Source organism: Equus przewalskii, chromosome X (assembly GCF_037783145.1).
Source record: "Equus przewalskii isolate Varuska chromosome X, EquPr2, whole genome shotgun sequence".
NCBI classification, from domain to species: Eukaryota; Metazoa; Chordata; class Mammalia; order Perissodactyla; family Equidae; genus Equus; species Equus przewalskii.
Genome location: NC_091863.1, coordinates 83,092,921 through 83,120,372, shown reverse-complemented (window position 1 = coordinate 83,120,372; position 27,452 = coordinate 83,092,921). Strand labels below are relative to the sequence as shown.

The 27,452-nt window shown below is 41.4% G+C and overlaps 2 protein-coding genes and 1 pseudogene across 4 annotated transcripts; all 3 read left to right on the top strand.

The window, feature by feature from the left end:
* The first annotated feature begins 34 nt into the window (after window positions 1–34).
* TCEAL5 (transcription elongation factor A like 5) lies at window positions 35–3,177 on the top strand. Of its 2 annotated transcripts, none has more exons than XM_008542620.2 (3): window positions 35–343; window positions 1,547–1,614; window positions 2,272–3,177. In XM_008542620.2, the coding sequence occupies exon 3, from the start codon at window positions 2,299–2,301 to the stop codon at window positions 2,920–2,922; it is 624 nt and encodes a 207-aa protein (XP_008540842.2). In that variant the 5' UTR covers window positions 35–343; window positions 1,547–1,614; window positions 2,272–2,298; the 3' UTR covers window positions 2,923–3,177. The 2 variants fall into 2 exon arrangements, with proteins under 2 accessions (XP_008540842.2, XP_070461182.1); XM_070605081.1 differs by lacking the exon at window positions 35–343 and adding an exon at window positions 373–474.
* A 17,931-nt stretch (window positions 3,178–21,108) lies between these two features.
* LOC103544058 (GMP reductase 1 pseudogene) lies at window positions 21,109–22,006 on the top strand (annotated as a pseudogene).
* A 2,739-nt stretch (window positions 22,007–24,745) lies between these two features.
* Window positions 24,746–27,184, top strand: TCEAL8 (transcription elongation factor A like 8). 2 transcript variants are annotated; one of them, XM_070606546.1, is made up of 3 exons: window positions 24,746–25,077; window positions 25,486–25,557; window positions 26,177–27,184. In XM_070606546.1, the coding sequence occupies exon 3, from the start codon at window positions 26,219–26,221 to the stop codon at window positions 26,570–26,572; it is 354 nt and encodes a 117-aa protein (XP_070462647.1). In that variant the 5' UTR covers window positions 24,746–25,077; window positions 25,486–25,557; window positions 26,177–26,218; the 3' UTR covers window positions 26,573–27,184. The 2 variants fall into 2 exon arrangements, with proteins under 2 accessions (XP_070462647.1, XP_008509130.1); XM_008510908.2 differs by lacking the exon at window positions 25,486–25,557 and having other exon boundaries at window positions 24,960–25,077.
* The last annotated feature ends 268 nt before the right edge of the window (window positions 27,185–27,452 follow it).

The following is a 27,452-nucleotide window of genomic DNA, read 5'->3' as shown; positions in this document are numbered from 1 at the left end:
ACAGAACAAATACATACCACAGGGAGAAGGGGCCACATTTGACCTTTGCTATTTGCAAAAACCAAAATGAGTGACAGAGCCTCAGGCAGTGAGGGGAGAGGGCGGAAGGGGGGCGAGGCGGAAGGGGGCTAGTGAAGGGAAGAAGTGGGCTGGCTCCTGACGCACTTTCTACGGGCGGGAGGGGAACTAGGGACCCGAGCCCACTGGTGACGTTTCCCTCACGTGATCAGGAGCCGACGTGTGCACAAGTCCCTCTCCTCCAGGTACCAGCTCCGTATTTCCGTGGAGGAAGATAGATTTCGGACTGAGAGACTGAGGGGGCAACTGCCCTATAGCCCTGCAGGTTGGTGCAAGCCGGAGGGGGCGGGGACACCTGGGTTAGTGGTGGTAACAGCCAGAGGCTACACAGAATTTGGTCTGCTTTCCAGATGCCATCCCTTTCCCATCCCCATTCATTTTGGCGCAGAAAATTGCGTGAGTGTTGGGGAAAGATCTGGGTACCATCTCTTATTTCCCTGGATAAGTGCAGGCTTACGGCGGAAAGAAATGTGAGGAAAAGGAAGCATCTCCCCAGGATGGCTACAAATCCACCACCGCCTGCGGACCCCTGGGGTGGGGGTGGCAGAGAGAAAAGACTAGAGCAGATCCAGGAGTGGGTTCTCTCTACCCCTTCTCCAATGCCCATCCTTTTGGTGCAAGAAATGAAGGATTTTGTGGGAGAAGATGGAGAGGGGCCAGAGGCTGAGAATGGGTACCAGCTGGGATCTCCTAGGAGGCAGGCAGGCTATCGGGATGTCTGATGGAGAGAGAGGGCCCCGGGGCGGGGGATGGTGAGGACATGGCCTGATCCCTGCAGGGCGGCAGAAGGAGGGCACAGCCTGTGAGCCTGGGATGGAGAGGGGAGACCCCTGGCTAGGCCTGTATTCTCTATATCTCTTTTCCACCTTCCATCCATTTTGGAGCTGGAAATGGTGGGCTGGGGGGTGGGTGGGGGGCAGAGGAGTGGAGGGAGGAAGGGCGAAGGAGGGGGGCAGAGGTTCTGTCTGGAGATCAGTTCCCTATTGTGGAAAAGTGGCTTCTGAACTAGGGAGGGTTGAGACAAGGTAACATGGACCAAAAAATTTTACTGTTTGGAAATAATTTGTCTGTTGTGTTGCAGAAAAATGTGGTCTTTCTGTGTATATGGAGAGGGAGGGGGTGGCAGGAATGCTCTGGACATTTCTGCCCTGGCCCCTGACTCTACCATCACCATTTTAAGAGAAGGGATAGGCTTTGTGCAATCTGGGCACCCTGAGGTGGGGGTAGGGGGTTGTGCTTTCTGAACATCCCTGTCCTGAACCTCACTCATTTTAGTGCAAGCAAAAGCGAGATAGAAATTTGGAAGGAGGATTTAGAAACACTTTGGAAATAATCTTTCTCTGCCATTGCCCAGTGGTAGAAAAATGGAGGCTGTTTTGACAACTAGAGTCCGAAAAGAATCAGTGTCCCAGTTGCCACTCATTCACATCTCAGTCCTTCATTGACTATGTTTCCCGTCTCTCTACAGGTCTTCGGGTCTGTGGTTGTAGGCACCAACCCAGACAAGAAAAGGAAAGACCTGCAGGATCAGCGCAGGTCAGTGGGAGAGGGCAACTGCCCGAGGATCCCTAGGAGTAGGAGTGACTTACGCCTGAGCAGAAGATGGAGAGGCCACTAGCTGCCACCCCTCCTCCAAGCCTCTCTATTGCAGTCTCAGAATACATGGCCTCTGTCTAGATGCTAAGGAAACATGGTGCTTGATGGCTGGTGAGGATAGAGGGGAGAACAAAGAAGTGAGAGACTCTGTGAAGCCTCTTGAGGATATTAGAGTAGCCCTAAAATCTGAGAACTGACCATTGTTCTGCTGTGTCTGCAGTTCGATAAGTCTTACAACTGCAGGCAAGGGAAAAAAGGAACTGGCCAGGGTTCCTGTAGGTCAGTGTAAGTTGAGACTACTCAGTTAAAATTGTTATGGGCATAGACAAGGTCAGAGCAAAGTTTAGGGACAAATCTACTCTTATACACTTCTCAGCACACCCCACTTAAATGTAGGGAGAAGCATCTGTGGAAGTTTCTGCAAGGTTAGCTCATGTAAACATGTGTGAAAAGGAAAGAAAAAAATGTATGGGTGGGAGTGCACTTGGAAGTTGGGAAAGAGTGGGGAAAACCTCAAATCATAAAGGCAAGTACTATCAGGACCCGTATTCTACCACCTAAGTCCTCAATCTCTTTTGTTTCCTCTTTGTCTCCTAGGTCAGGCAAAGGAGGGAAAATTTCAACATGGAAAGGGTCGACAAAGAAAATGAAGGAAAGCCAGAAAATCAAGGAAACTCAGAAAATGAGGGAAAGCCAGAAGATGAAGTAGATACAGAAGATGAAGGAAAGTCAGATGAGGAAGGAAAGCCGGCAGTGGAGGGGCAGCCAGGGCACCAGGGAAAGCCCCAGAATGAGGGACAGCCAGATGATGAGGCACAACCAGAAGATGAGGGAAAGCAGGACAAGCAGGGCAAGTCCGAAGATGAGGGAAAACCACAGGGCGGCGAGGGCAAGCGAGAATCCCAGGCAAAGCCAGAGAGCGAGCGGCGGGCTGCCGAAAAGCGCCCGGCTGAAGATTATGTGCCCCGGAAAGCAAAAAGGAAAACCGACAGGGGGACGGACGACTCCCCCAAGGACTATCAGGAGGACCTACAGGAAAGGCATTTGGGCAGTGAGGAGATGATGAGAGAATGTGGAGATATGTCAAGGGCTCAGGAAGAGCTAAGGAAAAAGCAGAAAATGGGTGGTTTTCATTGGATGCAAAGAGATGTACAGGATCCATTCGCCCCAAGGGGCCAACGAGGTGTCAGGGGAGTGAGGGGTGGAGGTCGGGGCCAGAAGGACTTAGAAGACGTTCCATATGTTTAATGCCTGTGGCCTTGATTCTGATTTCTCTGATGGGAATATTGCCAACCCTGCTTTCCCTGGCAGGCATTTGCCAGGCTATGTGCTTTAACCTTAAGCTGATACTTTGCTTTAGGTGTCACTCTTGTTACCAGCAGCCTTTTGATCCAAATACAGTGCTCTGTCTGTCAGTGGGGGATTTTCACCCATGTGCATGGAAGAGTTGTTCGTGGTACACTGTAAAATAACAATAAAGAAAAAACAGTTTTCAGAACCGCATGTACAGCATCAGCCCATTTTTGGAAAAAAAAAGTTGCATAATACATCCATGCACAGGGAAAACTATGAAACTGAGTAGACTAAAAGAGAAATGATGGTTTTCTCTGTGTGCTGGCATTGGAGGAGATTATCCTTTCTCTGATCTGTACTTTTTTCCCTAAAAAGCACAGATGACTTTTGTCATAAAATAAATTTAAAAAGATTAAAAAATAGAAAAATACATACCAAGCAATCAAAATAACTGTTCAGTGAGCTTATGAAGGCGGTGGCGACACATTCTTGGTGTCAGGATGTAAAATGATGTATAAAACTCACATCACCTCTGGGACTCAAAGCTAGAGGAATCCATCTGGTGGTTATTACAGATCCGCTGCTGTAAGGAACAGTCTTGTCATCTGTGAAATGGGGATAAAACTTTCCTTGCAAGGCTATGGAGAGGATCAGATGAGGTCCTGAGTGTGTGAACTGTGTCGGGCTGGCTCCTGCCCTCTCCCCTGCACTTGCAGGACCAGAACTCCATCAGATGTTTGGGGAAGAGCTGAGGGAGCTCTCACCTGTGTCCAGGAAGAAAGGTGGGTGTCACTCTCCCCTGGGTAATACCATGACTGATGGGCACTGTGCCTCTTCTCATGGGCTCTGCACCCTCCTGAGGGCCCCACTGTTGCTGGTTGGCTGGAATCCTTAAAGTAACAAAGTCTCTTTGGTTTCTCTGGAGTCCCTGGTGAGTTGAATCCCCGCTATCTTCCCTACTGAACTGTGGAAAAGGTCCCTCCACTCAAGTCAAATTTTATTAATCCTGACAGGAAAGGTAGAAAAATGCTTTGTAAAATCTTAATATATTTTCCAGGCGTCATAATTACCCCACTAGACTTGCCCTTTTCAAAGCAAAGAATTTATCTTACTCATTTTGGTACTTAGAACACATAATAGAAGCTTAAAAAATCAATACATTAATTATCAAGTCAGAAGGCCTTAGTTCTTGGCTCAGGTTCTGTCCCTGATTGAATACATAGCCTTGAGCATGTAATGTCATTCTTTAGCAACTGAAACTTGCCACTCCAAAAGGAACACAGCAGGAGAGGGATTATACTACAATTCATTGCTAAACGATTGTAACATTGGCTATAGTAGTGTTTCTCAAGTTTGTTAGCTACTGGTAGACCACTTGCATCAAAATCACCCAGCAATCTTGTTGAAAATGCACAATCCTGGATCCCACCTCAGATTCACTGTATTGGAGTCCCTTTTGACTTGTCTGTGTGTGTGTGTCCTTTTTTAGCTCATTTTTATTTTTGGATACATGTACAAAATGGATATATGTACAAAATTTAAAAGTCCAATAGTGCAAAAGAATTATTATTAAAAACTGCAGTCTTCCTTGCTATTCCACATTCCCACTCTCCAGAGGCAACTACCGTAGATGTCTTTTGCTTTCTTCTGGTATTTACCTTGATATTTCTGAATAATATGCTTATGCTGCTACTTTTTTAACAGCTTTATTGAAATGTAATTCACATAACACAAAATTCACCATTTTAAAGTGTACAATTCAGTTTTTAGTATATTAAGAGAGTTCTGAAACCATCACCATTTTCTGGTTCCAGGACATTTTCATCACCCTAAAAAGAAACTCCATAGCCATTTGCACATGACAGTCTTCCCATTCTCTCCTCCCCTAGCACATGGCAAACACTGATCTACTTTCTTTCTCTATGGATTTGCCTATTCTAGACATTTCATATAAATGGAATCTTACAATATATGGCCTCTTGTGTCTGGCTTCCTCATGTAGCATAATGTTTTCAAGGTTCATCCATACTCTAGCATGCATCAGTACTGAACATTCATGTATATGTTTGGGTTTTTTATTGCCTTTTAACATAAACTTTATTGAAAATTCAAACTGTAAAATTTACATGTACAGAAATGATGGTTCTGCCTTAGTTTATTATGTAGATAACATCAGAGTATGCTAATGTTTGTGTCCAAAGTTGCTTTAACTTCACTTGAATGCTTCGATTCCTTTTATATAGAGGCACTCTAAATTTAATGTATTTGTTTCATGTCTGGTTTAAAGAAAACACAGGTGTGTAATATTTTATACACTAGTTATCAAGTCAGATTATCAAGTTAGAAGGCCTTAATTCTTGGCTCAGGTTCTGTCCCTGATTGAATACATAGCCTTGAGCATGTAATGTCATTCTTTAGCCACTGACACTTGCCACTCCAAAAGGAACACAGCAGGAGACAGATTATACCATAACTCACTATACCACTAGTTAATCATTTCTGCTGGAAGAAGAAAAGAAAACTTTTTTCAATTTTTCTTTCTTTTGATTAAAAATTTGTTTCCAGTTTTATCGAGATACAATTGACAAAAATCACTGCATAAGTTTAAGGTGAACAGCATAATGGTTTGACCTATGTATATTGTGAAACGATTACTGCAAGAAGTTTAGTTAACACCCATCTTCTCATAGAGATACAATAAAAAGAAAAAGAAAAAAATATTTTTCTCCTTGTGGTGAGAACTCAGGATTTACTCTGTTGACAAATTTCACATATATCATACAGCAGTGTTAGCTTTTTGCATGTAAATATGTTTTCAGTTTTCTTGGGGATATGCCTAGGAGTGGAGTTGCTGGGTCCTATGGTAGCTCTATGTTTAACTTTTTGAGGAACTGCCAAACTGTTTTCCAAAGCAACTGTGGCATTTGACAATCCCATCAGCAGTGTATGAGGTTTTCAACTTCACATCCTCACGAGCACTTGTCATTGACTGTGTTTTTTATTATAGCCATCTTAGTGGGTATGAAGTGGAATCCTGTTGTGGTTTTCATTTGCCTTTCCCTAAAGGCAAATGATGTTGAGCATCTTTTCATGTGCTTTTGGGCCATTTATATATGTTTAGAGAAATGTGTAGTCAAATCTGTTAAACATTTTCAAATTGAGTTGGTTATCTTTTTATTGTTGAGTTGTAAGAATTCTTTGTTTATTCTGAACACAAGTCCTTTATCAGATGCATGACTTGCAACTGTGATTTCTTGACTTGTTAACGTTAGTCATTATTTACTGACTTTATGATATGATAATTGAGTAGTTCTCTCTTTTGTCACTCCCACTATCCATTGCCTGCCCCTCAATATAGCTTTACCACATATAATGTGTATTTTAACAAGCATTCTGGTGATTCTGTTGCTTAACTCTGAGGATCATTTGTGCATTTGTCAGGTTAGGCTAAGCTTGTGCTAAGATAGCTACCGCCTCCAAAATATCAGTGCTTAACACAACAAGTTTATTTCTCAAACTTCATGAGGATTGGGGATGGAGAGGTTCTGCTCCCCCTAGTTTCCCAGAGATCCAGACTAATCATGATACTGATGAGGATTTTTAGGCTGCTTAATTTTAAAATGGCTTATGATGAGGATTTTTAGGCTGGTTAGTTTTAAAACTACAGATGAGATTCAGGCTCCAAGGAGTGGACTTTGTTTGCCCCTTTGTTGGGAAACATTTACATTTCTAAGGGAAACCTCTATCTGTGAAGATGCCTCCCTCTCTGTGCCAGGAAGAGGGGGGGGATGGTCTTATCTCTAGAGGCTCTTGGTCAATGCCAGAGGCAAGAACTTAAGTTGGTTGCTGTCTGGCAATCTCATGTAACTGGTTTAGGGTGGTGGTGTCTAACCTTTCTAACCTTTACTTAATCCGATTTGATTCTTGTCTAAAAGTCATGGGATCACGCAATGACCAGACCCCACCCGCACTGATACCATTTTAACTTTTTTTCATGTTCTTTCCTTTGTCTTGTAAAGAGATGAATCATATACCTATGCCTTATAAAATTAGCCCTAACCCTCAACTCGGGGCAGCAGCAGGAGCTCTGACTGCCCGTGGGTCCTGTCCCCACGCACCAGCTCTGCCTGCCCATGGGCTCTGTCCCCATGCCAGCGGGGGCAGCAGAAGCGGCAGCAGCAGGAGCTCTGACTGCCCGTGGGTCCTGTCCCCACGCACCAGCTCTGCCTGCCCATGGGCTCTGTCCCCATGCCAGCGGGGGCAGCAGAAGCGGCAGCAGCAGGAGCTCTGACTGCCCGTGGGTCCTGTCCCCACGCACCAGCTCTGCCTGCCCATGGGCTCTGTCCCCATGCCAGCGGGGGCAGCAGAAGCGGCAGCAGCAGGAGCTCTGACTGCCCGTGGGTCCTGTCCCCACGCACCAGCTCTGCCTGCCCATGGGCTCTGTCCCCATGCCAGCGGGGGCAGCAGAAGCGGCAGCAGCAGGAGCTCTGACTGCCCGTGGGTCCTGTCCCCACGCACCAGCTCTGCCTGCCCATGGGCTCTGTCCCCATGCCAGCGGGGGCAGCAGAAGCGGCAGCAGCAGAAGCTCTGACTGCCCATGGGTCCTGTCCCCATGCTATTCCACACTATTTTCTAAATAAAAGAGCACTACTGCCAGATCTTGAGAGTCTAAGAAATCTTTCTTTCGACTCCTCGGCTCACCGATCCCGCATCAATACCACTGCAGCAGAGAAAAAGAGTCTTTGGAGATCTCACACTCATTTTTCTACACTGTAGTCTAGAAGTGGCATAAATCACTGCTGTTCACAGTCCTTTTTTTCATTTCTGTCTCTTTTAATTCTGACAAGCAATTCTGAGAGAGTTGTTATTATGTCCTTTATATAGTTGACTGCACTGAGGCTCAAAGAGTGTGATTTATGCAAGGTCACATATAGGTGAGCGGAAGAACATAGATTGGAGCCTAGGTTTATCTGGCTCTAAGACAATAATCCTTAACTAATTTGCTTTCCTAAACTCAAGGATTTTAATTTTATCTGCACCTTATTGCCCAACCAATCCTTTAGGATGTTAGAATACTGGCAATGGTTCTTCAGATGACAGATCCAAAGAGCAAGGCTCACGGTGGCATTGCTTCCTGCACCATTAATGCTTTAAAAAGGCATTTCATGCTAGTTCATAGCTTGACTGCCTTGGCTTCAAAATCATGGGCGGTGCCTACAGTGCATGTGGGTATTCAGACAGATGATAACATCCATTTTCTCCTGAGTTGGAAGACAACATTCCTTTGCAAGCTCGCATTGCCTGGGGTCTTGTACTTTTGGGCTGGGCTGGCTCAAACATCAGAAGCACTGCTCCAGGCAGATACAGGACTGAAGTCACCACAAGGTTACCAGAACAGGCACAGTCAAGGCCCTTCTGGGAGTCTGAGCGGGGTTGGTTGGAGTCATTGTCCTAACTGCATCCCCATCCCTATTGTTCTGAGGGATATTTCACTGGACTCTGAGAGAAGGGTTTCACTCTTCTACTTCAAACCCAAATTATCTGGTCAAACCCAGGTTGTAGTTGGCTCTGAAAGGGAGCAATGCTTTAAATTTTTATGCTATGAAGTTTTATTTCCATCCCTACGAAATACTCCTTCAAACCTGTCGACGAAAATAATCCATAACCAATCTATAAATGAAAATTTGGGTGAGTTTATTCTGAGCTTAAATCTGAGGATTATAACCTGGGAGAGTCTTTCCACAAAGGAACAGAGCACTCCAAAGAAGTGGGGGTATAAGGGTGGTTGTATACCCTCAAAGAGGGTGTTTCACATATGATTGAAATGTCCCTCCCACAATAGTCACAAGATTGCCCTGTCAGCACAGCACTTGATGGACACAGCAGGTAGTGGGTCTTCTGTCTCAGTGAACACAGCAGGGTGGCAGTCTGTTGTCTCCAGCTGAGTGGTCACAGGTGAGCTGGGTGGTCAAAGGTGAGTGCAGCAATCAGTTCCTAGCCTAAGGAAAAATGCTTATCCCTAAGGAAATGCTAATGTGGGGGGAAGTTGCACCTTTATCTCAAGGGCCTTTGTTCTGGCCATAGGAAATGTCTAAGCAGATATGCAATGCATGCTCAATAGCCAGTCAGGCCCTTTCTTTTGCAAAAAAAAAAAAAACAAAGTCAGGCCGAATTAGGTTTACACCAAATGGCTTCCTCATATATTCCAATATATCCTATTACTTGCCATTTTTGTTTGTCATACCCCAAGGGAAAGAGGACAGGAAAAAAATTCAAAGTTTTATGACTAACAATAAAGAGAGATCCTGTAAATAGGGACTATTGAACCTATTACCTGTTCATGTTGAGCCAACAGACAATGGCCAATGTTGCTAAGGACAGTCATATAATAAGAGATATCTACTTTGCTTCTCCCTTAGTATCCTCCCAAACACAAGAAATGCTTCTGGGATAAGGAGATTTGTTCCAGAGAATAAGCCCCAATTGCCTGTCCACTGCAAGTCACTAGAGCTAAAGAGTTTGTACTGGTTATGGGAACCAAGGGGAACTTTAAATCAATTGTTATATTTAAGTTGTAAAATGAACAAGATAATTTTTGGTTTCAGCTCCAAATGGAGAGCTGAAAAGAATGCCACTCACACTTACAACAGAAAAAAGTTGGATAAACTGCAAAATAACAAAGTTTTTAAAAACCATTAGAGGACTGAGGTTGATACCAAACCTCTTAATTTTACGGTTGTGTGTCTGATGTGCAGTAAACCAATCACTGAGGAACTGGTGCTTGGAGGTAGAGAAAGGTTTATTCAAATTGGCCAAAACACAAGGTGGAAGGCTAGGTTCTCTCAAAGCTGTCCTTTTTTTTTTTTTTTTTTTTTGAGGAAGATTAGCCCTGAGCTAACTACTGCCAATCCTCCTCTTTTTGCTGAGGAAGACTGGCCCTGAGCTAACATCCATGCCCATCTTCCTCTACTTTATACATGGGACACCTACCACAGCATGGCTTTTGCCAAGCAGTGCCATGTCCGCACCTGGGATTTGAACCGGCAAACACTGTCCTGCTGAGAAGTGGAATGTGCGAACCGCTGTGCCACAGGGCGGGGCCCCTCAAATCTGTCTTAATGAAAGAAGAAAGCAGGGGGTCTTTATAGAGCTAAAGGGCTTGAGAGGAGGAGTTTCAGAGAAATAAAGGGGAAATCCGTGTTTCTTTCCCTCCAGATGAGCCCTTGAGTAACCAGACTTCTGTGCATCAGTGGCAGCTGGGGGCTGGTTATCTGGTGGTCATAACTTCCTTAAAGGCATTCTTTTTCTTCTGCAAAACAAGCTCATAGATCCTTATGACTCTTGAGTCATCCCTCAGGTAAAACAAGAAAACAGAAAATTAAGCTTATAATGACGCATGGATTAACTTCTTTTCATCTGTGTCTGTGTTCGGAACAAGGCTGAAGTGTAACCATCTTCTTATTGAATACTTACAGTAATCCTCAGGTACCTGGCTTCAAAGTCATAGGGCAAACAATTATTCCAAAATCTAGAGAGACTTTTGGAGGGAGAAACAGGGCCTAAGTATTTGCTTATCTGGAATAGACACCACCAAACACCATGTAGACCAGTAAGAAAATTTAGCTAGAAATTACTAATGAATTGCTAAAGACTGAGGAAGGGCTAGCATGAGTGTGAAGTCCCTCAGGGCCACAGACATAAAGGGGCTTGCACTCTCTTTTAGGCTTTACTCCAAAAATCCCACTAGGTGTTCTCAGGGAAGATAAAGGAGAATCTGAGAAAGTTTGTGCCAGGGTGCCAGCTAAGAGAGGCAGCTAGCAGTCACTGCCGAAATTCCAATCAGACCTATGTCTGTTGGCTAAACAAAAGACTTAATCTGCAGGAATAAGGACAACAAAACCCATACCCTGAAGGCACTGGAGGAAACCCACCCCAGCGAAGGAAACAGAAAAACGAAAAGCTCTGTGAGGGGAGAGGGCAAGCATGTTGGGTAGGCTCAGCATTATATCTGGAGGAGAGGCATGAACACATGTGAAGGTTATACCACCAAAACTCAGGTTGACAGTGATTGCCTAAGATGAAGATCTGATCAGAACATCAGAGAATGCCCATCCTCTTCCTTAACACCATGCTAACAAACACTGAGTAAAAATAACAGTGGAGCTAGCTCTGATGGCCTACTGGTTAAAGTTCGGTGTGCTCTGCTTTGACAACCCAGGTTCGGTTCCTGGGCGCAGAACCCCACAACCTGTCTGTCAGTAGCCTTGCTGTGGCAGCTCACATAGAAGAACTAGAAGGACTTACAACTAGAATATACGACTATGTACTGGGGTTTGAGGAGGGAAAAAAAAAAGAGGAATATTGACAACAGATGTTAGCTCAGGGTGAATCTTTCCCAGCAAAAATAAATAAATAATAAATAAATAATAAATGAAATAACAGTGGAGGACAGCAAGAAACAGATTCTTTCTGTGGAGAAGCACAAAAGAAAATTGCAAAGCCAAGTGGAAAGACTCAAAGCCGAAAGGGAAGAAAACACCAAACTCAGCCCAACTTCTAAGTAGATTAAAGCAAACCACCACACTAAAAGCTTAGCAGGAAAGACATGCTCATCTCCAATCATAAACTGTTTATCTCAGTAATTATTGTGTTATACAGATCCAGTTTTCTAGTAAAAGTTATGAGATATACAAAAAGACAAGAAAATAAAACATTTTGAAGAGATAAAACAATAATTAGAACCAGAATCAGATATCATACAGATCTTGAAACTATCAGACAGGGAACTTAAAATAACTATGGCTCATGTTCCACTTTTGTCATGTCACCATGAGGAACTCTGAGGATCCACTCCCCAATGAAATTGTTGCAAGTTTTAAAAAAAATACAACAACTTAAATTCTTTGGAAATGGCCTTAAGGGCATACAGCAAATGCAGAAACATTTTTAAAACAATAAGAACAATAGGAATCTGTGGCATTTGAACCAAGATTCTCTCCGTTCCTCCCCTCTCCCAGCTCAGCATGATGGAAACTCCACTCCAGAAGGGTGCATCCAAGAACACAGGTCTCCTTCTCCTCCCAGCTCATATTTGGAGGGTCACAGTATCTTCCCAGGAGAGACAGAACTTCTCCCCCTGCCTTGAGTTATCTGTTGCTCAGGCTAAGTTCTAGGTGAGTGCAGCTGAAAGGTAGGGCTCACTTCTGCCCAGCCTCCATTCATTGGAAGGAGACTTTAGTCCCAGCACAGGGTTCTAAGAATACTGGGGCCTTAATTGCCTGGGAGAAGCAAGCCAAAAAGATCTGAAGGTACTGCCCATTTCCAGTCAAGTGCACAGCTCTTAAAGCAAAAGCGTCACTCAAAGAGAGTTGTGCCACTGTCTCCATCCAGAGCCTTGTATCAAAGATTTTTCCCAAGGGGAAAGCCGGGCTTTAACACAGAGAGCTCCAAATCTCTTTCCCAAGGAACTGACTTCATTTGTCACACAGTGTGGAGAAGTTGAAGGCTAAGGTGCAAGAAGAAAATGGAGGCTGTAGTGAAAATCAATTTAAGAGGAGATCAGTAGATTCAGCAGAGATACAAGCGAAATGTTAGGCCAGCTAGTTTACCAGAGAATTAGGGGAAGAGACAGCTAAGTAGAATTCTCTTGGGGTTAAAACAAATGTCAAACAATGACCTCAAAAACTATCTCTGAAAAGGAGTTCAAATTTAATTCCATGAATGTGTGGAGCAATTTATGCCCCAGTGCATTGTTGAAAACAATAGAGCAATCAACCAGCTATTAGTGGAGCTTAACTCCCAAGTGTGTTCAGGGAAAGAGTAAAGAGAACTGCCAAAACCACTGTCATCCCAGAGTAAATATGTGGGTACACCCAATGCTGTGTCCTCTGAGGAGCATCATAAGAGGCTTCACATAGCAGGGAGGAAATAGACATCACTAAAATAATCCAGCCAGTAACTAAACAAACACACAAATAAGGATAATAAGCCCCAGAAGGAGAGGACCACTACGCAGAGTTGCTAAAATATATTATCTTAAAAAATTGCAAAACATGCAGAGAAACAGAAAAATATGACCCACATAGGAGGAACAAAGCAGGCAACAGAAACTGCCTATAAGAGTGACCAGATGTTGAATTTAACAAAGACTTCAAAGTAGCTGTGGGGACCTGGAATTGGCCACCCCAAGATATGTCTCTTTGGCATCAGGATTATTTGAGGCTGATTGCTTTTGATAAACTGGGACAGGGAAGGAGGCTCTGAGGAATGGAACTTGCCCTTTGTTAGGACACGTTTACATTTGTAGGGTAAATCTCTATCTGTAAAGGTGCCTCCCTCTCTGTACCAGGAAGAAGAAAGGCGATGACCTTCTCTCTAGAAACTCTTAATCAATACCAAAGGCAAGGACTTAAATCTGCATTTTATTGTGCTTCTCTGGTAACCTCCTGTAACTGACTTCCCTCCCCCTCCCAACGTTGGCGTCTCCTTAAAGATTAAGCATCTTTCTTTGGGCTGGGAACCCATTGCGGCGCTCATCTGTGACCCGCCCCCCCCCAGCCCGAGGCAACACACCTGCCACCCTGCGGCGTTCAGTGAGACAGCAGACCTATCTGCCTCCATCAAGTGCTGTGCTGACAGAGCGGCCTCATGACTGTTGTAAAAGGGACATTTCAATCACATGTGAAACACCCTGTTTGGGGGTATATAATAACTGTGTGCACCCCACTTCTTTGGTGCCCTTTCTTCCTTCGGGAAGAAAGGCCCTGGGCCATGGTTCCTCATAAAGCTTTGTTTAATTTTCTCTTGTTATTCTGTCTCATGTGAATTTAATTCGTTCTCCGGCCAGATGAACCCACATCTGGGGAGAGGAAATCTCCTCCTCCCCTACATAGCCAATATAAATATGTTCAAAGAATTAAAAAACAACACCTGTGATTAAAGAAGGAAAGGCAGGTTTGATGACCTTTGATTATGGTCACATCAAATAGAAAAAAACAGGGGCCAGCCCGGTGCCACAGAGGTGAAGTTCGCACATTCTGCTTCTTGGCGGCCTGGGGTTCACCAGTTCGGATCCCAGGTGCGGACATGGCACTGCTTGGCAAAAGCCATGCCTGTGGTAGTCATCCCACGTATAAAGTAGAGGAAGATGGGCATGGATGTTAGCTCAGGGCCAGTCTTCCTCAGCAAAAAGAGGAGGATTGGCAATAGTTAGCTCAGGGCTAATCTTCCTCAAAAATAAAATAGAAAAAAAAATAGACAGATATTATAAAAAGAAACAAGTAGAAATTCTGAAAAGTACAAAGATTGAAATGAAAAATTCACCACAGGAGCATAACATTAAATTTTAGCTATTAGGAGGAAGAATTAGTGAACTATAAGATTCATTGATTTTGTGTAATCTGAAGAAGAGACAGAAAAAAGAATGAAGAAAAATGAACAGAGTCTCAGAGAAATATGGGACATCATTAATTGCACCAACATATACACAATGGAAATACCAAAATGAGAGGAGAGAGAGAGAAGGGAGCAGAAAAATATCAAAGAAATAATGTCTGAAAGCTTCATAAATTTGATGAAAAACATTCATCTACATGTTCAGAAAGGTCAGTGGATTTCAAGTAAGATAAATGCAAGAGATCAACAAACAGACACAACGTAGTAAAAATGGTGAAAGCCAAAGACATGGAGACAATGTTGAAAGCAGAAAGAGAAAAATGACTCCTAATTTACAAGAGAATCCCAATAAGATTAACAATATAATCAAAACAATGGATGCCATTAGGAAGCAGGACAACATATTCAAACTGCTCAAAGATGCAAACTGTTAACCAAGAATCCTGTATTTACCAAAGCTGTCTTTCAAAAATGAAGGCAAAATAAAGGCATCCCCAGATAAACAAAAACTGAAAGAATCTGTTGCTAGCATTACCCATCTTACAAGAAATACTAAAGGAAGTTCTCTAGTTCTGAAAGCAAATGACCCCAGACAGTAATTTGAATCCACAAAAAAAATCACACATAAAAGTAATTATGTAATTATAAAAGGCAGTACAAATGCATATTTCTTCCCTTTCCTTCTTTTAACTGATTTTAAAAAGCAACTGTTTAAAACAATACATTGCTAATGTTTTGTTGGGCCTGTAACATAGAGAAAATAAATATATTTGCCAGTAAAAGCACAAAGGAGATGGGTGGGAGCAAAGCTGTACTGGGCTAAAGAAATGAACGAAGAAGGTAACTAAAATCGCCTGGAAGAAATGAAGAACCAACATCATATTTAGCTGTGAAAGATTGGATGCTTTTCCTCTAAGATATGGAAGAAAACAAGGATGTCTGCTCTCACCACTATTCAACATTGTACTAGATGTTCTAGCCAGGACAATTAGGCAAGAAACTGAAATAGAAGGCAATCAGATGGGAAAGGAAGAAGAAAAACTATCTCTATTTAGAGATGACATGATCTTGTACGTAGAAAAACAATAAGGAATAGACTAATTAACTATTCAAATTAAAACATGAGTTCAGCAATGTTGTAGGATACAAGACCAATATATAAAAATCAATTGTATTTGTATACAGGATCAGTGAACAAACTAAAAATGAAATTAAGAAAACAATCCCATTTACAATAGCATCAAAAAACAAAACAGCTAGATGTAAATTTAACAAAAGAAGTGCAAAACTTATAATGTGAAAACTACAAAGCACTGTTGAAAGAAATTGAAGAAGATCTAAGTAAAAGGAGAGACAACTCATGTTTATGGATTGGAAGACTTAATATTGCTAAGATGATAATATTCCTCATTGGTCTACAAATTCAACACAATCACTATCAGAACTCCGGCTGGACATTTTTTTAGAATTTGATAAGCTGATTCTAAAATTCATACGTACTTGCAAGGAAAGGAACCCCAAATATCCCAACAAGTCTTTGGAAAAAAAAAAGAGGACTCACATTTGTGATTTCAAAACTTAATATAGAGCAACAGTAATCAAGGCAATGAGGTACTGGCATAAGAATGAACATACAGATAAGTGGAATAGAATTCAGAGTCCAGAAATAAACCCATGGTTCTATTGTCAATTGATTTTTTGTCAAGACCATTCAATGGGAAGATAATAGTCTCTTCATCAAATTGTGCTGGAACAACTTGATATCCACATACAAAAGAATGATGTTGGATCCTTACCTGACATCATACACAACCCAGATTTTCTACAACTGGTAAATACATAAAGAAAACATAGTACCTCTGTACAATGGAATATTAATAAGTAATTAAAAGAAACAAACATCTGATTCATGCAACAACATGTATACATCTCAAATTAGACATTACTATAGACCTCACAGACATTAACAGGACAGTAAGGGAATACTACAAAAGACACTATGTCCATGAATTTGACAACTTAGATGGAATGGATCAATTAATTACAAGACAAAAAATATGAAAAATTACTCAGGAAGAAATAGAAAATGTGAATTGCCATATATCTATTGAAGAAATTAAATTCATAGTTAAAAGTCTTCTATCCAAGAAAATTCCGGGCTCAGATTATTTCAATGGTCAATTTTAACAAATATTTGAGGAAGAAGTAATACTAGCTGTACACAATCACGTCCAAAAAATGGAAGAGGGATAACTTCCTAACTCATTCTATAAGGCGAACATAACCCTAATACCAAAATCAGACAAAGATATTATAAGAAAATTACAGACCAATATTCCTTATGAACTTAGATGCAAAACTACTTAACAAAATATTAGCAAAGTAAACCCAGCAATATATAAAAAGATTAATACATCATGATCAAGTCGGGTTCATCTCAGGAATGTAAGGCTAGATTAACATTTGAAAATCACTCAGTGTAATTCACCATGTTAGACTAAATAATAAAAAACATATGATAACATTAATAAATGCCAAAAAAGCATTTTACGGAGTTCAACATCTATACATGATAAAACCTGTTAGCATACTAGGAATAGAAGGGAATCCTTAACTTAAAAAAAGGGCACCTGTAAGAAAATGGAGAGCTACCCTTATACTGAACGGCAAGAGACTCTTTAAAACGAGCAACAAGGCATGGGTGTCCTCTCCCGCCACCGTCATTCAGCACAGTACTGGAAGTCCTAGTCTATGCAGTAAGGCAAGAAAAAGAAGTATAAAGCATACAGATGGGAATGAAAGAAATAAAACTGCCTGTGTTCACAGGCAACACGATTGTCTATGTAGAAAATCCTAAAGAATTTTTGAAAGATTCTAGAACTAATAAATAAGCTTAGCAAGGTCACAGGATATAAGGTCAACTTGTCAATTATATTCCTATATACTGGAAATGAACAATTGGATTTTGAAATTTAAAAACACCATTTACAATATCACCAAAAAAATTTATCATGTAGGTGTAAATCTAACAAAATATGTGCAGGATCTGCTTGCTGAAAACAATAAAACACTGATCAAAAGAAATTTAAGAAGATATTGAAAAGGGAAACATACATCGTGTTCATGGATTGGAAGAAATCACGTTGTTAAGAAGTCGAACTCTTCAATGTGGTGTATATCCCAGTGAAAATTAGAGCAAGCTTTTTTTGATAGAGTTTTTAGTGATAGCACTAAAATTGAAATGAAAAGTCAAAGAAACTAGAATAACTAAAATATTATGAAAGGAAGTAAAAACGCATGATTCACACTATCCAATTTCAAGACTTTCTATGAAGCTACATTAATCAAGACAGTGTGGTAACTGAGAAATAATAGATACATGGGTCAATGGAACAGAATTGAAAGCCAAGAAATAAGCCCACACAAATATAGTCTACTGATATTTGACAAATGTACAAAGGCAATTCAATGGAGAAAGAATGGTCTCTTCAACAAACTGTACTGGAAAAGTCAGATATCCATATGCAAAAAAAATGAACCTCAATCCACACATAATATCTTACACAAAATTTAACAAACATATCATAGGCCTAAATGTAAAATGATAACATTTCTAGAAGAAAATATAGGAGAAAGTCTACATGATCTTGTGTTTGATGATGAGTTTTCAGGTATGATATCAAGAGATAACGTGAAAAATTTGACATCATAAATATTAAAAGTTTTTATTCTGTGAGAGACACTGTTAAGAGAATGAAAAGACAAGCCACAGACTGGAAGAACATATTTTCAAATCATATATTCGATAAAGAACTTTCATCCAGAAGATAGAAAAGACTTAAAATCCAGCAAGAGAAAAATAACCCCCCAAAAGGGAGGGGGCAAAGATCTGAACAGAGACTTTGTCAAAGAATTTATGCAGACAGCAAATAAGCACATGAAAAGATGATCAATGTCATTAGTAAATAGGGAAATACATATTAAAACTACAATGAGATACTACTATAAACTTATTAGAATGGCATAAAATGAACAAAAAGACCCCAACGCAATAGCAAATGCTGGTGAGCATGGGGAGCAAATGGAATTCTCATTCACTGCTGGTGGGAATGCAAAATGGCACGGCCATTTTAGAGAACATTTTGGCAGCTTCTTATAAAGTTAAACATACAATTACCATACAACCCAGCAATCCTACTTTGAAGTATTTGCTCAAGTGAATTTAAAACTTATGTTCCACAAAAACCCGTGCATAAATGTTCATAGGAACTTTATTCGTAATTGCTGAAAGCTGGAGACAACCCAGATGTTCTACAACTTGTGAATATATAAAGAAACTACGGTACATTTGTACAATAGAATACTACTCAGTGATGAAAAGAAACAAACTTCTGATTCATGCAACAATGTGCATGCATCTCAAATATATTTTGCTAAGTGGAAGAAGCCAGACTCAAAAGGATATACATCGTGTGATTCCATTTATACGACATTATATAAAGGCTAATCCATAGGGATATAAAAGAGGCTTCAGGGATGGGGATGAGGAGAGCAGTTGACTACAAAATGGGCCACACGAGGGAAATTTTTTAGAGTGATAGAATTCTTCTGTGTGGTACTGTCATGGTTGATACATAACTATATGAATGTGTCAAAGTTCACAGAACTGCACACCACAAAGTGTGACTTTTGCTCTGTGCTAATTAAAAATATATATAAATCAAGATGTAGGGGGAACCCTAAATAGAAAGCACACTGTGGCAAATGAATCTCACTGTGTTACAGATGTATGCCATAACCTCACTGGAAAGGGTAGGGAAAAAAAGAACTGACCTAAGTTGCTCTGGAAAAGTGTTTTAACTGGATAGTATAAGGCTCAAGACAGAAAGAACTGTACATAAATGCTGTGTTCTGGTTGGGATATTTGTTTCTTACAAGAGTATATAATGGAAATTCTGAAACTACTTTAACTATATACTAGGTTTAAATAGACAATGGCCAAGGTTGGAACAACTTGGGCAAAAAACCAAATAATGATCGTATTAGATTATAACCCCAAAGATTTAAAAATCTGTGAGTCATACTGATAGAAACAAATAATTGTATCAATCAACAAATGGGGGTAGGGGGAAATCTTCCTTACAGAATAATTTGAAATATTAAATGTAGAAGGAAATGAGGGATATAAAAAATTAACATCAGAGCCTCAAAGTAATAATTACTCCAAGCAAAATCCACAGAATGTTTGCATAGTCTCAAATTATCTGACCCCAAATATTTATTAATTACTGTGGTTGTTTTCAAGGATATATCCACAAATTCTTTGATACTCCTCCCTTCAGGAGGTAGAGCTTAATTCCCTCCTCTTTAATATGGGCTAGACTTAGTAACTTGCTTCCAACGAATAGAGTACGAAAAGCAAAAAATAGTAACTTTACAAGTGGAGAAACCTGGCAGACATCACCTTAAGCAAATGATCAAAGTTACATCACCAATGTTCAGTCACATTGTTATCATGTAACCTTGACATTGTGATGAAAAAGGCACTTAACCTCTGTGTTAGTCTTCCCCCAAATCAATAACCCTAATCGAATGATGAGAAAACATCAGAAAAGCCCAAATTGAGGAACAGTCCACAAAATACTTCACTCTTCAAAGCTGTCAAGGTCATGAAAAACAAGGAAAGACTGAGAAACTGTCACAGAGTAGACTAAAGAGACATTAACTGAATGCAAGATTGTATCCTGAATTGAATCCTGGAACAGAAAAAAGACATTAGTGGAAAACCTGGAGAAATCTGAATAAAGTCTGCAATTTAGTTAATAATATTGCACAAATATTATTTTTTTGTTTTTATAAATGTATCATAATTATTAGGCAAATATGGGTGTAGGGTATACAGAAAGTTTGCACTACATGTCTTTAGAAGTAAAATTATTTCAAAACAAAAAGTTTAAAAAATAGACCAGATGGTTTCAAGCACTCAAAATACAACTGTCTTAAGGAGTGAAAGCCACTGAATAGTTGAGGAAACAAACTGAAATGTCATTAAATGAATTTATTATTCAGTGAGAAAGGGAAGATTTGACAAACCACAGTTGACAACAATTACTGAAAAGGACAAAATCATTCCACGTTTATACCAGAAAATTGGAACTACTTAATAAATTAGTTGTGTGCATATATATGTATGTATTATGTGTATGTGCCTGGAACAGTACTTTCTAAATACTGTTCGGCCACTTTCTTCACTCAAAAATATAATTTTAATATAATTCTATGTCACTATACGTGCATTATTTCATTGCTTTTTATATTTTCACAATTTCCACAGTATGAATAATTTATGTGACCATTCCCATATTAATGGAAATTTAAATTGTTTCTACCAACTTGATGTTTCAACATTGGAGTGGTTACAAAGTTGAAGCAGATAAGGTTTTTGTCCTTATGGCACTTTCAGATATGTGAGGGATACAAGTAGAAAGCCAAAAGAACAGGGTGCAAGTGTTAGGATGGGTAAAAACAAGGTCTAAAGGATAATGTAGCACAGGCAACTAGGGCAGAATCAAGAGGTCAGCGAAGACTTTCTTTCCTTATAAATTTAATTTTTAAAAGAATCCGGCCAGCAGCAACAGCACTTTCTCCCCAACAACTCTGCTTCTGCCAGTGGAAAAAGTTGCCTGGCCCAAGCTGTAGTACAGCTGGAGTGTGCCTCCCAGCAACCTAGCAAGATGCTCTGCATAGATGCGGACCTCAAGGCTTAAGCAAAGCAATCTCAAGAACCCAGCTGAAGGGGATCTTGAGCATTCTGTCACATATTAAAAGTCTAAGCAGATCAACTCAGGGATTCCTATCACTGTGGCTAACCTGGACACCATGGGGACATTTAAAATGGCAGTGGTTATGACACAGCACTTCAGGTTCACAGCAATTCATAACCATTATGCCCTGGATAACTAGAAACTCTTTGCCACAATAATCCACAATGTGTGCAGCATTTAGCTGTGAGTTCAAGAAGTGAGTAGAATTATCTGGAAGAGATGAGAAGTATCATAGAAGTTGCGCTTCAAGCTAAGTTCATTTGCTTGGACATGGCAAATGGGTATTCTGAACAGTTTGTGGAACTTTTGAAACTTATCCATGTCAAATTTCCAAATGTCAGGATGCGCAGTGACAGGAGGGATGGTTAAAGACATTACTTTCTGAAGCAGATACAATCTAAGTGGAAATCAGCCTAGGCTCTGTGCACACCACTCACATCAGAACATGAGTGGACTACCTAAGTTGAGCAGAGTGATGGAATGTGTTGCGTCTGTTTGCGCTCTGAAGGGGCAAATCATCTCAGATGGCGGCCACTTGAGTCCACGCTATGCAGCCAAACTTTTGGATCTGGAGTAGATTTTGCCACATTGGAAGTGATGTTTTTACGCCATACACAGCATGCTAGAGAAGTGAGGGAGAGGAACAGCCATCTCAAGCTCTTCTATGGGATGAGCTTTGAAACAGCAATGAAGAAATATGCAGGAGGAGTTGCTGAATATAGAGCCCCAGAACACAAAACCATGGAACCATGGAAGTGACTTCTAAAGGGAATGTAAAAAACAATATTCTGGATATCATAGTCTTGTATAAGAGCTCTTGAATGGTAAAATGCTGCCTCCTTTCTCCTCCCCTCACACCATCTGAAGGACTCGGGGCTTTGGAGCTATCCCTAGTGCCCTCTTGGTGCACAAAAACAAGACATTGACCGGGTCAGAGGCTCAGGGTGTTTATTGTCCAGAACTCATGTCTTCATTGTTAAAATTAGTATGTGCACCTTTTTCATTCCTTTCTAAAGGTAAATAGTTTTTACTTTAATATAATGCTATTATCTTCAAAAATCAACTTACATTTAAAACGTACTGTGATTAACTTAATTTTAAAGGTAGCTGAGTGATATATTGATGCACTGAAATTGCTCAGGGACAAGGATGAAGTTGAAGGTTTGTATCACCTGGCTCTTTGTCGCATATGCACCAGTGAGTTGACTGATCTCTCTCGTGAGTATTTAGGAAAACAGGGTCAATATCCTCTGTCAATAGCTCCATAAAAATGGTGTTAGGGTTGCTCTGACTACACGTGAGCAGAATAAGCAAAGGAAGGGACAATGAAACTTCTCCAATTTTTGTGCAGGCAGAAAGTTTTGTCTGAGAGCCAGGATCTAGCAGAAAGAGGAGGGCAATCAGAGGAAGAGAATGCATGAAAGGACAAAGAGAGAGAAGAAAGCATATGTGGGGCACAGTGAATGAGAATTGCTTTTGGATGGGGCAGAGAAGTGGATAACAAGGCTGGGAACATGCATCCTGAGCCTCAATTCTGATCAACTCTGAATGTCAGGATGAAGAAAGTAGGATTTATTTCACAGATGGTGAGGTAGTCATCTAGGGCCTTCAAGCAGCAGAATGACAATTTGAAAATAAGGAAGAGTGAAGTTTAATTTGATGGTAACATGCAAGGTAAATTGGAAGGGTGAGGGAGGTGCTGAAGGCGCATAGGTCAGAGAAGGGGTTACTCTATAATCCGGTGTGAAGCAACAAGGGCCTAACCTGTACACAAATGTTTACAGCAGCTCTTTTCATAATTACTTAAAGCTGAGAACCCAAATGTCCTCTGTAGGTAAATGGAAAAATAAACGGAAACATCCATATAACAGAGTACTACTCAACAAAAAGGAAAGAATGAACTATTGATATGTGAAACAACTTAAATCTCCAGGGTGTTATGCTGAGTGAAAGCAGCCTGTCTCTAAATGTGACATATTGTAGATTTCATTTATATAACATTCTGAAAAAGACAAAACTATATGAATTGGGAATAGATCTGTCGTTGCCAGAGTTCAGGGAAGGGGGTAAGATACGACTACAAAGGGGTAGAATGAAGGAGTTTTGGGGGGTGATTGATCTATATCCTGCTTGTCGTGGTGGTTACACAAACCTATACATTTACTAAACTTCATAGAACTGTACACCCCAAAAGGGTCAATTTTGCTGTATGATAGTAATTAAAAAATATATTAGAGTTGTCCTCCATTAAATATAACATCTGAAAGAATGGAAACATGTTGTGATAGTTAATGATTACATGTTTATAATTCACTAGCTATATTCGTATTAAAAATTCTCCCTCAAATCACAGAAAATGTATCCCTCAACTGTGGAATAAATTCTTCATGCTTAAATATAAATTATAACACATTAAGCCAGCAAAAATACTAATTTTTTCCAACATTTCCTTCCCCATAGTGGGCTCTGTTGCTGGCTTCTACATCCCACTGTGGCCATCCTAGGCAAGAGGCCTCTCTCTGCCTTCTTCCCCTGACTCTCCGGCTTGCTCTACCGGCCAGATTGCCATTCCCAGGACCAACATACCTCCAAGTACCAGTGGATTCTGGATTGCAAGGAAATCAGTTTCCTCTTTAACTAATTTTTTTACAGTGATGCTGTTCTCTCTGCAATCTGATCAAAACAATTATGCATGTTCATGGTTCTCTTTTTAATGGAACAAAGTGAATGATACCAGAATATCTCGAGTGCCATAAATGAATGAAAATTCCACCTGTTAATAAGCCTTACACCAATGGTGAGATACAGGGAACTCTCTCTTTTCTGAGTGTTTCATGAGTGTAGGAGTTATTTTCTAACATATTTGAGTTCCAAAATAAAGTTCGCTCACGGAAAGCAGGCTTTTCTATGGACTCATCTGACTAACAAGGCACCGGATCCTACAGAGGACATAAGAGGTGTGTCTGAAGCCTCCATTTGAAACCCAGGTGGAAACCATCCAGCAGTCATCAATGAAAAGGTCAGACATCTAATACTTGATGACTTGAATTCAGCCAGAAAGAGAAAAAGTAGTAGATTCCTTTCATCAAATTGCTAAGAAGAGAAAACTGTGCCTCTTTCCACAGATTAATTTGGGAGTCAGTTTTTAAAGGGGCTGTTTTATTAAGAATTTTAAAAAATTTTCCAATACATCACTTTGTTGTGAAAACTGTCATTTCATTTGTAGCCATTAGAAAACTTTTCCAAAGTCTTAAAAATGGATATAAGTAAATGTGTCCTCCATATTGTGTCAATGCTTATGTGGCATCTTTTTTTAAAGATCATTTTTAAAAAGTATGCTGATTGTTTAAAACAAACAAAACAGGAAACTATTCAAGAGAACTAGTGAAAAAAAAAATCCCACACCCTCATTCCTAGATTCTTTTCTAGCTCTCCCGTATCTACCACCTTCACTCATTTTAATGCTAGTTACGACTCCAGGGGAAATGGTGAACTGTAGGGTCTTGGGGGAGGAGGCGAGGTGGGCGGATTGGAAGCAAGAGAGAGAAAGATGACTGCCCAAAGAAGAAAGAGAAATGGTCGATTAACGCCAAGAAGCTGATCGCCCTGGTAATCCGAGAAAGGCGAAAAGAAACAGCACTGAGAAGATACCGGTTTTATTGTCTCTGATTGGCAAATACGAAAAAAGATTGACAGTATCAAGTGGAGGGAATGTAAGGGGCGGGCTGCAGTGTTAAATGGGAGGGGTAACTGAGGACTCGAGCTCATTGATGACGCGACCGTCACGTGACCAGGAGTCGACGTGTGCAGAAGTCCTTATAGTCCAGGGCCTGTTTCCCTGTAGCAGCTCCTTATAGCTGGAGAAGGAGAAAAGTGCCCCGTATCCTTTCAGGTCAGTACAAAGGTGGGCGCTGCCTTGGGGACCCTGGGGTCTAGGAATCAGAAAGCAGAAACCAAGGGAGGCACTGCTTCCCCAACACTACAGTTCTGCCGAACTCCCATTTTTGTGCAGGAAATTTTGGGTTGTTTAGTGGGAGGGGGGTAGGGGTAGAAAGGGAGAAGGTAGCCGATTGAGGGTCCCGAGAGAGAAACAGAAACAATTTGGAAAGAACTTGCGTCTCCCGCTCCCTGCTTGCAGGGAACCAGTGGGCACTGGGGAGGGAGGGAGGGTGGGGTTGCCTTAAAAGGAGGGAGAGGATGAGGACGTGGGGAAACTTTAGACGAACAAGGCCTAGAATCGTGAAAGGGACCCGTGATTCAGGTACTGGCCTGCTCACCAAGCACTCCTGTCGGTCTGCAGGACTCTTGGTCTTTTGGGCGCGACACAAATCGAGTGAGGGAAGAGGGAGGAAAATCCCCTGGATCCCTGCAGGTCAGTGTAAGGGTGCAATTGCCTTAGGCCCTTGGGGTGGGGGTAGGGGTGGGGGTGGGAGTTTGGATGACACCAAAGTACATCCGGGGGTCGCCGCAGCCTCTCCCCATCGGGATTAAGCGCCAGAGGCCTGTGCCGAGCCTGCAGCGGAAATGGGGCGGGGGCGGGGGCGGGGGAGGCTGGAGAGACGTGGAAGGGGGAGGGGAGGGGAGGCCAGAGACTGGACCAGCCGGTCTCAGGTGAGAGGCAGGAGGTTGGGATGGCTTGGGAAAGCCCGAAAGGGCGGGAGTGTTGGACACCAGCGGCGAGGGAGGGGTTAATTGCTTCCGCGCTGCTCCCATTTCTGTGCTAGGAGAGGCCTGTAGCAGGGCCTGCTGGGAAATGGTGGGCTGGAGCCGGAGGAGAGAAGATGGAGCTGGAGCGAGAGGGGGAGGGAAGGGAGGTGGAGGAAGGGGTGGAGTCAGGGGAGTTCTGAGCCTGAGGATCTAGCCTTTTTCTACTTGGAAAACTTTGACAATTAGTGACGTGAATGAGGAAAGACCAGTCTCTGTGGGAACCTATACTCTGGCTGCTGGTCTGTTTGCCTGGCATCTAGTCGTTTTGTTTCCTTGTTTTCTAGGATTAATTTATTCAAAAAGGAAATAATAGAAAAAGAATCAACATGCAAAAGTCTTGTGAAGAAAATGAAGGAAAACCACAGAACATGCCAAAGGCTGAGGAAGACCGCCCTTCGGAAGATGTACCACAGGAGGGAGAAGGAAATCCTCAACCTTCCGAAGAAGGTGTAAGCCAGGAGGCAGAAGGAAACCTTAGAGGAGGGCTGATTCAACCTGGCCAGGGATTTAAAGAGGACACTCCCGTTAGGCATTTGGACCCTGAAGAAATGATTAGAGGAGTAGATGAGTTGGAAAGGCTTAGGGAAGAGATAAGAAGAGTAAGAAACAAGTTTGTGATGATGCATTGGAAGCAAAGACATTCACGCAGCCGTCCTTATCCTGTGTGCTTTAGGCCTTGAATTCTTTTTTTGTCTGATATTAAAATCTGGCCCCTGCTTTCTTTCTGTTAGCATTTTCTGATGTATCTTTGACCTTCGTTTTACTTTTAATCATCTGGTGGAATTTTGTTTTAGGTAGTTTCTTTGTTACCAGCATCTCACTGGATTTTGTATTTTAAACCATTCTCTAGGTCTGTTTTTCAATTGGGAAGTTTCACATATATGCATGAAAATATGTTCATTCCATATTGTAAAGTAAAACATAACAGGTTACAAAGCAGCATATTTAGTATCAGCTCACATATGTAGGATAAAAATCCCAAATTGTGTGTGTGTGTGTGCGTGCGTGTGTACATACATACATACATACATATATCAAAAACTTAACTGTGCTTATTTCTGTGTGGTGTGAGTTTTTCTTTTTGCTTATATGTATTTTTTAATGAACACGTGTCACACAAACAAAAAATTAAAATTTTTTTTATAAGTAAGAGTCAATCAAATAATTTGCAACCAGCTTATAAGGGCAATGGGGGCACCTAAACTCTTGATGAAAGAACTATTAAAAAATGTAAACCTCAAATTGCCTCTGGATGTCTCAGCCAGAGGAATAAAACTGGCAATTATTACAGATGCACTTGCTTAAGACTTGATCTTTTCGTGGGGAAAACATTTGCTTCACGGGCCTGCTGAGGGGAAGAACCAAGGTGACTGAGCTGTGCTTGCTGGGCTCTTGCTCCTGGCTGTGCATACTGAACCCCAACCCACTGTCGGACATCAGCTGTTTGAGGGAGGGCCCTGGCCTGACTCAGCCTGCTCAGGAACAAGTCCAACAGGCAGGGAGGTGGGGGCTTCCTTGTCAGTCCTCTGCTGTTGAGCCTCACCCCTGTCTCTTCCCCTG

Coding starts and splice junctions, on each gene's coding strand:
- TCEAL5 (XM_070605081.1), top strand. CDS start 429: ATGCCATCCCTTTCCCATCCCCATTCATTTTGGCGCAGAAAATTGC. Junction 475..1,546: donor ATTTTGGCGCAGAAAATTGC/GTGAGTGTTGGG, acceptor GTCTCTCTACAG/GTCTTCGGGTCTGTGGTTGT. Junction 1,615..2,271: donor GACCTGCAGGATCAGCGCAG/GTCAGTGGGAGA, acceptor TTTGTCTCCTAG/GTCAGGCAAAGGAGGGAAAA.
- TCEAL8 (XM_070606546.1), top strand. CDS start 26,219: ATGCAAAAGTCTTGTGAAGAAAATGAAGGAAAACCACAGAACATGCCA.